The sequence below is a fragment of the Sitodiplosis mosellana genome, unplaced genomic scaffold (assembly GCF_009176505.1).
Source record: "Sitodiplosis mosellana isolate CC-2019 unplaced genomic scaffold, AAFC_SMos_1.0 Smas_scaffold_5, whole genome shotgun sequence".
NCBI classification, from domain to species: domain Eukaryota; kingdom Metazoa; phylum Arthropoda; class Insecta; order Diptera; family Cecidomyiidae; genus Sitodiplosis; species Sitodiplosis mosellana.
The window spans coordinates 6,277,315-6,289,063 of record NW_022595248.1 but is presented as its reverse complement, the minus strand read 5'-3'; the positions used below and the strand labels follow the sequence as shown (position 1 = coordinate 6,289,063).

Here is an 11,749-nt window from a genome sequence, read left to right as displayed (position 1 = left end):
GATATTGTTGCTGATTTTCAATCTCGGAACACATTAGTCGATCACTCTCACACCTCGAGAGACCGTATCGGTGAACCACAAACTTTTCTCTTTGTGCATACGCGTCTGAATGCTGTTGTTGTTACTGCTCTTTTTTTTCCCGTAAAACTCAAGAATGTGTTGTTTATCATAATCGTCCGACACCTTGCCGTTTTCGTTAGCATCGTTGCTTTCATACTCATAATTTTTCTCTTCTCGTGAAGGCAAAATCTATCTATTTCCCTTTCTCTCGCTCTGCACACCAGAGCTAAAACAAATTATACTTCGTCTTGCCTCGTTTTATATGTATAAGTATATACACACAGAATCTCTCAGAAGAACACAAGAGGAAAAAAATTGTTTTTACGTTGTTACATTTGTTGGCGGCATTGTTAGCCCTATGACGATTGCTTTTTCCACACTCACCACTTCAAGATCTGCCCGACGATCCGCTCTGTATCGAGAATTTAACGATCTCTCTCTCTGCATCTCTCTGTGAACGAGGCGAGCAATAGGTAAAAAAGAAAACACCATTCTGATCCTGTTATGTAAATGAATGCGCGATGTGGGCAATTTAGAACACCAATCATCTTTTCGATAAATTGGTTTTTGGTCGTTTCTGTGATCGATACGAGCATAAATGAAGCTGATTTATACTAACAATGAAATGGAAAATCAATATACACACAACACAAACAGAAAGATCTGTTCTTTTCTGTCTGCGTGCATTGATTTCTATCCTGGATGAGGAGAAAACAAAATCATCGTTCATGATAAATACTAATGAACATAATTAAATGGACTGGTTCAAATGGCTGAATGAAGAGCTTACAATGGGACGAGGGTATATAATATATACCACAATTTTACATGAATTTGTGGCACAGCTTTTACAATCGGAGACGCTTTGGCATGAGTATAAATTATCCTACATCATTAATTTCGTTTATTATGAAATCGCGCACACACAAATGAACTCACCAACAAGAGAGAGAGAGAGAGAGAGAGAGAGAGCGAGAGAGCGAGAGAAAAGACACAGAACGAGGCAAACTGAGAGTTTTCGGGTTGTTTGCACAACACGGGGCAGTGCAGTCTGTCAGTCTACGATGAAAGCCGCGCGAACTGAAACTTAGAAAATGAGATAGAAGGAGAAGGAGCATTGCAGCGCTTGCTCACATGCAATTATGTATATGATTTTTTTTTATTCCTCTTTTTCGATGTGAGTGAGTGAGTGTATGTTGTTGTCGGAATATAATTTTTTGCGGTTTCTCTTTTGTTATTCGGTCATTTTTAGCGGTTTTTCGTGCTGAATTTTGACATAATATTTTCATTGTACCAACTTTTCGAACATTATCGTTCGCTGTGTGTTTCTTTTCAATTGGTGCGATGTTTATAAATTGGATAATTTAAGTGGCAAACATTTTTTCGTTGTTGTTGTTGTGAGCAGTTTTTCATAAAAGCATTTGATTAGTAGCATAAGTTAGAGTTTTTGTATAAAAAACTAACTATAAAGCATACCATTTGAATTCAATGTTATTTGGCCAAAATTGCAAACCAACACACAATTTGGGGTGTTTTTCAAATCTCAAGATATGATTTGTGTTGATCGCTCACACTCAATATAATTATAGTCGAACCAGACGAGATAGCGTTTCTTTTTTACATTGTTGCTCTATCTTCGTATGATATCAAATCACTAAAATGATAAACTTCGCGTTGAAGCATGTTTGATTATGTAATTTCTGTAGTACTAACAAGAATGCCGCTTTAATTACAAACGAAACCAACGATATCTTTGATGTGAAAGACTTTTAAACGGTTACGCCCTGCATTTCCTACTCTTTCCCCATTTATTCATTCCGTTTATGCTGTTATCAGACCAACTGGATATGGATAGCTGAAAAAACGGTCCGTGCGCACTGCTGACTTAGATACGATGGCTCAATGAGAATGCTTCTGAACATATCATTCATTTGCAATGCATTTCGAAGTGAGCAGGATCGTACAGCAGAAGAAATGTATGTTAGAAATTGTTCCGAATACGGTGAAACTCCATTTTGACAGCTTGTTAGACGAAATATGGTCTATTGAATAAACTCTATTCAAGTCTGACTTTGGATATGAGTTATTTCAAATAACGCGGTTCGAAATGAAAAAGTGGACATTTTTCTCATATTTTCTTACATTTGACAAGTTTCAAGAAGTTAAAACTAGAGCTAAAGCTACACTCAGTGTAGCTGCTACAGAAAGCACTAAATAAATTCCAACTGGGAATGTGCAATGAATGGCAATGTAAATGTCTTCAAATTAACAAGTTAGTAAAGAAAATGACATTTAAAATTAAAACTGTTCCATCTACAAATCATTTAACGACTGTTTGCACTTTCTCACACAAGCACTCGGTTTTCTTCTCTCTTTTTTCTAAATCTTCAGGCCTGAAATCGATGTGCGATTAAAGTGTGTTTGTATCTTTACGTTTGCTGCACATTGCCAGCACGTTGAATGGAAACGAGATCGATTTGGAGTGCAAAAGGAATCATAAATCGAACGTGATTGCAGAGCAACGACGACGACGACAAAAATTTCATTCGTGGGCATGTGTTTACGAGGTGTTCCGAATGTGCGCAGCAATGCGCGCGTACTGAACTGAAGCACTTTTATCGAAAATTAAGTCAGTCAGTACTAAAGATGTATTTCTTTATTTCGTTGTTTTTTCCTCACTCGTATGATTCAGATGCCGAAATAAGAAACTCCATAATATAAACACAAAACGATAATTAATCATGATTAATGATTTGGTGTTTGCCGTCGTTCGGTGCTTTTTTCCCTTGTTGTTGTTGCGGTATTCTTGGTTGGATCTTTTTCTCTCTCTCTCTCTCTCTCACTCTCTCTCTCTCTCTCTCTCTCTCTCTCTCTCTCTTCATTTCATTTAGGTTCCTTTTATCACGTACTTTTTTCTTGTTACGTAGCTCTGGTTGCGCATGCCGTGAAAATGCAGCAGCTACCAAGTAAACGCTGTTCGTGTCAATAATTACAGTACACGTTACGTTGATGCCATTACAGTTATTAAATACACACAGTGGATGAAACACGACAATTCATTGCTCTGCTCGAGCCCAGATAAATGCTTGTCGATTGAAGGAAATGTTTAGCGCACGAGAGAAGAAAAAACCGCAGTACCAAAGCCTGCTCATTTCTTTTTAACCGTTTTAAACAGAAGAAACCAAGCTCCTAATTTGTATGGAACTAATCGTAGGTGACACCGTAGCCTTTTGTTTCAATACAATAATATTTTTATGACAATTGTCATTGGCCAAAGAAACAGCCCGTTCTAATTGTCGTTCGTTTGTTTTACGCATTAGGTTCGCATAATTTGGAAAAAATTAAAGAACATTTTTGGTTCGCTCACCGGTTCGATTTTGCCGAAATTCGTCCATATGTACAATGTCCATCGGACATTGGTCAAATTGAACATAATTCGATGTTTTTTTACCATTGCTTTTCCATTTGTATTGTGAACATATTTGAAGCCAATAATTTGATTCCATTCGAAGAATTCTCCCGCAATTGAGCGAGACATTTGGCAAAAGCAATTTGAAAATGAAAAGTGTTCTCAACCTACAGAATCCACTGAAGCATGGAATAGCAACGTAAACGATTGCTTCGCCACCGTGCTCAAAGCAGTTGTTAGCAAGAGTGTACTGAGCAAGTAAGTAGAGACAGGATGTCTACGAATGCCTATGAGTTGGCGGTGGAATCAAGAGAGAGAGAGAGAGAGAAAAGAGAGAAAAAACCACAATGCCTATCATATAAATGAAATAGTATCGCCTTTCGATTGAAGAGCGAATGTTGGCTGAGTTCGCATGCATCGGTCGTGAATCATTCAAACCAAATAATTCGTGTTCTTCTTTGCAGACGTATATTTTTACAAACGAGCGCGTACATTCAATCATTGCATTCCCGTTTTTTTTTTTCGTTGTCGTCATCATCGTTGCTGTTGTTGTTGTTGTTGATTTACCATATTTAAATTTTCTCGCCGCTTCGTCATTTAGCCACGTTGTATTGGCATGTAACATCAGCACATTGAAGCACGAAGGTTAATAGAAAAGCTAAGGTAAAACAAAATCAATCTTCGACATTTTTATGAGCACATACTTCAATAATTTGTACGAGCAAATATGTATTTTGTCGATATATTCACAAGTCCAACACTTTGTTCGTGTTTTAATACGTTCACCTTTTTTTCCGCATGTTTACACTTTGCATTTTCACTCAGCGCAAACCTGGCTAAGATTCATATGCAAAAGAATGCTAATTTGCAAAACAACAAGAATTATTGATTCTCAACAAATCACAAACGTTTCTTTTTATTGGTTTTTGTGTGTGTGTGTGTGTGTGTGTGTGTTGTTGCTTTTTTTGGTCTGTTTTGTGCTTCTTCAACAAGATTCCTTAGATTTATTAAAAATGAAACTAATTTAAGTTCGCCAATCTATGGCCAGTTGCTGCTGTTGTTGTTTTTTTTCCCCTTCGTTTGTGATGTTTCCGGCTGATGAGCAGGTAGTTTTTTTCTTCGTGCCCAGTTGAACCCATCGTCCATCTTATTCTCTTAGCTGAGTGTGAACGTTTCGGCACCTTTGTTTACCGATAGCGTACCGCCAGCACCAGCTTCCATCGCATCCCGGTGGCATTCGATTTTAACACTTAATAATGTGTTTAAGTCCAACCACATGCTGCGCTGTAGACCGATATTATTTTTGTCATTTTTCATCCGTTGCACCTCCTGACCAGTGACCATATAAATGAAAAAACAATGAAACGAAAAACCAAATCCAATAAATTAAAATTATTAGCAATGTGTGCTCGAACGAAAATCGAATTTGAAACTGGGCTTTTTTTCCTCGTCATTAATTCAACGAGACCAAAAAAAAAACATTGCGTTGTGCATATGAAATTTTCTGTTGCCATGTTCAGGCAAACGTGCATTGTATTTGCTTAAAATAAATGTGTCCTGTTCTCATGTGTGCCAATAAGTCTGTTAAAGGTGTAAGTGGAAGCCCTATCAATAAATGAAGCAAGAGAAGAGAAGAAAAAAAATCTCGTTTGTCTCTCTGCATACCTCTTTCACTGCTGCTAACGTAGTCTCCTGTTCTTTGATCTGATCGGTAAGTGTTGCCTTCAGCGATAATTTATTTGAAGTGTTTCCTTCAAGCTCTTCTTGCGCTTTTTGCAGCAATGCTTTGTGCCGATCTTGTATGGTCTGCGCATTTTTCAGCGGTATAGTAGAAGACGGCGGGGAGAAAAGAAAATGAAAAGGAAAAAAAGAAAAAAAGAATGCACAAAGCAATCATAAAATGTTTGCATCTTACGGGAAAAAAAGGAGCATGCTCATTTATTTACTTATGCACAATCGAGAGCTTGTGTTCGATGGTGATTTTTTTTGCTTTAATTTTTAATTTTATTTATAAAACCAACTACTATTTCAAGGCTCTCTTGCTCTCGACTGTTCATCATTATTTTTCTTGGCATTGTGATCATTAAATTCGGTTAGGTTGATTGGGTTGAACTGTACGTTACCTGCAAATGATTCCATGACCGCTCCAAATCTTTGATTGAATTTTCCGTTTCACTTACTTCACTTTGTATCATTGCTAATTCGGTATTCAATTGCGTTTGCACCGCATTGTAGCCCTGATTCATTCAAATGCCAGGCGAATTTTTTCGTGTGAAAAGAACGGAATTTATTGTCGGTTAAAGAAAAGTGAATTCATAAAGTTCTTATTAATAAGGCAAAATAAAATGTAAAACAGATCAAAAAATTGGCGAAAACAGATACTTCGATATTTACCTTCTTTTTTTCATCGCAATCATCTTTCAGCACGTTGATCTTCTCCTTAAGCGGTTGCAGTTCGTGTAACAATGTGCCGACTTCTTCCCGTGCCGTGGTCACAACTTTCGTTAAATGCGATACCAAACGTGAAATATCCATTGGTGTGGCATTGGTCATATCGCTTAATGGTTTTATATCATCGGGCAAAGCGCTGTTATCACCATCACCGAACGATCCATCTGTCGGTATATAAAGCGATGGATGTTGGGCTTTCAATTTCTCCAGCGTCGATGCCAAATCTTTGTATTCGATCTGAATATTAATCGGGGAGTGAAGTGGATAATAAAAAAAAAACCGTTTAAAAAAACATAATTGATGATACATTCGGAGGGTGTTGCACATTTTTCTCTCTTCTGTTCGATTGATTTTATCCGCACGGCATTATTACTGCCGCATTTCCTACACGTACTACAAAAATCGAAGAAACGGAAAAGCGAACCATTGAATGAACACTTACTTCTAGCGCTGACAATTCGGCACGTTGCTTTTTGTACACAGAACTCTTGGCTTTCAACATATTAACGTATTGTTTTAAATCGTCGCCGCGCAAATACGTTTCGCCAACACGTTCCTTGAGCGCGGCTTGTTTTCGTGCGATCATCGATTCAATTTCACGAGTCGATTTCGTTAGTTCATCCAATTGCTCGGCGGATGTCTCTTTAATCCGAATCACTGTGGCTGCTTGCTGGCGAAATGGCACCAAATTATCCGATTCACGTTCACGACGCTCGAAATTATTTTCCGATATTGTCTTTAACTCGCGGCTTATTTTATCAATCTAAATGCGCGTGATTGTGAAAGTCAATCAAACAAATTCAATTCATAATTTCAGCCGCACATTGAAATTTATCGCATTTTTGTCTACCTGATTTTGCAGATTAATCAAGTATTGATTGTTGACGTTGCGTTCATTGATTACATCCTCATAGACTTGCAATTCCAACTTTTTAGCGTCTATTTCCTTGGGCAACTTTTCTTCAACCATAAATTGAAGTACCTACAGAAAGAGTGTTTTATTCCCGTCCCACCGTTTAATAAATCGATTCAAATGTGGCCTAAGCGATTTGACTGACCTGCGTTTTTTCCTTCAATGAATTCATTATTTGATGTGGTGATAGTTCCAATGAATTGGTGCGGGCAATTTTCATGTCATTTTGCAATCTCGTGTGAATCTAATAATCATTTAATGTTAGGTGGTAGGGTGTTTGATTTTTTGCACATTCCAATCGAGAGAGTGAGAGAAGAAAAAACGATTTCACGCTTACCGTTGATGCTCTTTGAATGTCTTCGGTTTGGTGTTCAAGCTGCGTTTTGAGCTCCTTTTGCCGTTCTCGTTCGATTCGCAATGCATGAGCGGCTTCCAAAAGTAACTCCTGATTCGACAGTTTGTCTAAGCGTGACTGCGTGCGGTCGATCCTTTTCTTCACTAAAAAAAAAATACAACAAAAGTGTTCAGGTATGTTTTTCGCTCTATTCCTCGAAAATCGCAAGTCAACCAAATAAGACAGAGGTCAAGTTCAAGACAATCGATTAATTTTCAATTTCAAGTGATGAATAGTTGATGGAACAGAAACTGCATTTTGAAGAAAGAAAAACGATATTTCTATATTCACCGTTTTCTTTTTCCATTTCGATGATATCAACATCACTGCGTAATTCGCGCAGCTGTGAATTTTCTTTCATCGATTTCTGATATTGTTTATGTGCGTCTTTAAATTCGTTCATTATGAGATTGTATTCATCTTGTAGCATGGCAATGTCGGCGTTGGCCAGTGCTTCAGGTGGTAAATCAATTGGTATCAAGTATCTAGGCGAGAAAATTACAATTTTCAACACAGTTAACACATTTAACTAATAATGTAACGTTCTATGTGGAAAACAAATGGGGAGAAAGAGCAGAAAGTAATAATAATCTTCTTTAAAAAAGAAAAAGGTGATTAAAAAAAAATTAAAAACAAAAACGAAAGAAAACACTTCTTTGTGGAAATTGCTTCCAATTGCACCAAAGATGCAACTGAAAAATGTGAAGCAAAGCAAATACATGACAAAATAGCAAATTATAATGGAGATGAATCGCAGCGCAAAGAAATGGAAGAAAAACGGGCAAAAAAAGAAAGATCATAAATCTGAATAAACTGAGGCAATGAACAGTAATTTGTATGGCAAATGCAAAGTGGGGGCCCCATTTTTTACTTGGATAAATAAACAGCATTCCGATTCTTCTCACTGTCCTTAAAAATATATTGAAAAATATTATATATCTCTTGTTTATCGCCGATCAATAATTTCCTCGCCAACGACGCATAATTTTGCTCGATTCGATGGTATTGAATACGATTCAATGCTTCCAGTATGCGGGTCTTCGTGAAGTCGGGATCAGAGTCTTTCACATCAAACTACGAGCGAGAGAAGAAAAGAAAAAAATTGACTTAAATTATACATAAACGAAATAAAATATGTTGTATCGTAGTGAGTTGCTTGGTTGGTTGGGAGAGAATGAGCTTGGGTTCGAGTGCTCGCGTTCACGCCGTTCGGGAATCGGCATTCGAGCGACTTAAAAAGACGAAACAAATTACTGCATTGAGTGCGTTATCACCGAGTGTGTACTCGAACTAGTTAAAGAAGTGTGTGCTGAGTCTCTCTCAGTCCAGCACCAAGCACCTCTTTTGTACGAAGTGCTCGGCAGCGGTGTTATTTTGTGAAAATGATAAATGGCATAAAATTAACGTTGCAATAATCAGTACATTGTTTGGCCAATCATTTTCTTTGGCATTACTCTCTTTTTCCGCAGTCGTTGTTCGTTCGCCTCTTTTAATCACCATCTGATTGCCATATTCATTCGCGATGCCGCAGCATCAGGGCAAAAAAAAAGTGCGTATGAGATTTTGCATTGATTCACTTTCTGAAGCGTTGTAATTTTTTTCTTCGTTGCGATTACTTTTGTCTTTCACTCGTCGATTCGACTTGGGCTCTTCACAGCATTGTACATATTCCACATGGATGTATCCAATTACATTTATTCGATGGAATTATTGTTGCGTACACAATTAGCGAAATATAAGCGAGTAAATGTGTATGCGGCGTGGTTCTCATTTGGACATCTGAGAATCTGTGATTTGTATACTTGGCTATACAATCACATTTTACGCGCATTTCTCCGTTCCCTTTAATCAATCATCACTTCATTTTCCATTGCTTTCCAGTTAATTATTAATTTGAATCGCATCAAGATCATTTTCACATTAGTTCGACATTTCACACTATTAGCAACACCGCCGCCGACGAAGACGACGACGACACCATTCCACCTTCCCATAAATGGTCATCACGCACCAATTCCAACCGTCAATTATTTTTCGGCACTCACGAAAGCGATGAAAACAATTGTACTCGTCAATTGAAAAATAATTTACCTTCGATAATGCGCCAAAATCATGCAGCACGTCCACTAGAATTTGCACCAAATTCGCAATGGGCAATGCATCGAACGAAATCATGTTGTAGTCCGTGTTAATTAGTTTGTTTACTTCGGACACGATAAATTTTAAATCGGCCATTGTGTTTTCGGTCGTCTTTGTAATTTTGCGGGTCGTTATCGCCTTTTGGATGTTGTCAACAACGATTCAGTTTTCTTTTGCGTTCCGAAATTGCAGATATTTTTTTTTTAAATGGCTTTACAATTCGTTTTCATGTCTTTTCACAAATTTTCACCTTTTGTATCGTCACACACTGAAATTACTTGAAATTTTTTCCGGACACCTTATTCGCTTTAATCGTTTCCTTTTTTCACTTCATTTATCTCGCAAAATTTATTAAAACGAAACAACAAAAAAACACGAAATGAAAGCACCACAAATCGAACAAAACGAAGAAATTATTTTGTCTCAACACTTTGCGATGCGATTGATGTGTTAATGACACACAGTGATGAACAGAAAAGCCTGTGTGTGCCATTCGATTTGACGAGGGGCTGTTGATTATTATTGTTTGGGCCCTGCAGGTTGTCTTGGATACAAACGTGTTGAAATTGATGGTTTCCATGGCCGGCATTCATTGCATGCATACTTTTTAGAACTAAACATAAATGGGCTTTTAGTACATGGCATGCACTACATGCTTCACAGGTACCGCCAATCTTTGATTTCCGTATCTTTTGCCCCAAAATTCCGTGTCTTTTCCTCAAACAATACAAATTAGGGATTTGAAAATACAAAGAGACCGTTCAGCATTGTCGCCCGAAAAGTGCTCATCAGCGCTCGAGTAAATATTTTGTTTCTCGTGCATAAATTAAGGTGTTTACAATGGCTTCCAGCAGTCAAAATATTGACTCTATCTCTAAAGGATGGAATACAAATCAGTAAATGTCGATTTCCTCTCGATTTGTTGCACCAATAAAAAAAATGCTCAAGCAGCGCGCAAACCCAACGCTTTTCTAAAGTGTGTGGACAATTCATTAGGAGAGGCAATCAATTTAGGGTGTTTAATTCATTTTATTTTGTTCTCTGTTCCTGTCTCCCGCACCGAATGAAGAATGAATTATTCAATATCGTTGCTGCTGGTGCTGCTGCTGCTGCTGCTGCTTAGCAAATGAAATTTATCTATATTGATAGTGATTGCATGAAAATGAATGGTTAAATAATTATACACGATCGTTTGAGAAATGTTTATGAGGAAATACGCGGAAAATGACTGAGCACATTTCCATTTCATTGATCATCATCATCATCGTCATAGTCAATGGCATGGGCTGGTTACCGTCGCTTTCTCGCACGTCATTTCCATTTAATTCTTTTTCACGAGAGCATGGATAAACAGAGAAAAACATTCTTCATTCGTCGTCGTCGTCGTCGTCGTGTTCACTGTGTATATATGCATAGGTACACGGTGTGTGTTCCGCGAAGAAAAGCCATTCACACAACAACAAACGTGTAGAAGAGAGAGAGAGAGAGAAGAAGAAGAAAACCGTGAGTTAAATCGTATCAAAATATTTTTCTTCGGTTCGTTCCACGGTCCGCCACCGTACAATAATTGTGTTAGGCCACACCGGGAAAAAAAAACCATTGGCTGACATTATGTCAATGCCTTCAATTTATTGTGCTGTTTATAGCTATTTATCGCTTGATTAGTGCTTTCAATTTGTTTGATCGTCAATAAATCGAATCGCCGTGAAAATAAAAACTCATTCAAATGAATGAGCGGAGGAAAAAACGTCTAGCGTTGGATCTTTTCTTCGGAGGAATTCATTGAGGGTATCATTGGTGGAAATGTAGTTTTTTCTTCTTCTCTCTCTCTCTCTCTCTCTCTCTCTCTCTCTCTCTCTCTCTCTCTCTCTCTCTCTCTCTCTCTCTCTCTCGAAGCAGCACGTCAACCTCGTCTATTTGTGATGAAAACACAATTTCGGTGTGGAGTCAAAGTGTGCAGCTCGTTAGTGGATGCTATAAAAATTTCATTCAAAAAATTGTAAACGGTTCTAGTGTAGCATGCAATAAAAACGCATGAATAAAATTAAAAGAATTTCAACGTGGAATCATTCACAAAATAACATCAATAGTCATGGAATGTCTCCCTCAGTTTATTGTCATCACGGCGGAGTGGCTAGTGTTTGAGGTCATGTCGATGTCCACAATACATTACCATGGTACATAATGGTAAATGCAGAAAAACCGAAACATCTTTACGTTGAATCATCTTTTGGTCTACTATTTTCAAAGTGTTATGGTAAAAAAGAGTCATGAAGAGCATGCTTATCGACGTGCATTGTAATGACAAAACAGCAATAAATTTCTTTCTATTGAACACAATTGGAAGAAATTGACACGAGATCGAAAGAAAAAAAGAAATGAG

General features: G+C 37.7%; 1 protein-coding gene across 1 annotated transcript; it reads right to left on the bottom strand.

Annotated features, from left to right (window-relative positions):
* Window positions 1–4,354: 4,354 nt before the first annotated feature.
* LOC129566815 (intraflagellar transport protein 81 homolog) lies at window positions 4,355–9,854 on the bottom strand. Its single transcript, XM_055443068.1, has 11 exons — window positions 9,319–9,854; window positions 8,099–8,301; window positions 7,519–7,712; window positions 7,171–7,331; window positions 6,979–7,077; window positions 6,771–6,902; window positions 6,363–6,683; window positions 5,864–6,157; window positions 5,593–5,706; window positions 5,135–5,275; window positions 4,355–4,798 (listed from the first exon to the last, which is right to left on the bottom strand). Exons 1-11 carry the CDS (start codon window positions 9,460–9,462, stop codon window positions 4,625–4,627), a joined length of 1,977 nt encoding a protein of 658 aa, XP_055299043.1. The 5' UTR covers window positions 9,463–9,854; the 3' UTR covers window positions 4,355–4,624.
* Between the last annotated feature and the right edge of the window lie 1,895 nt (window positions 9,855–11,749).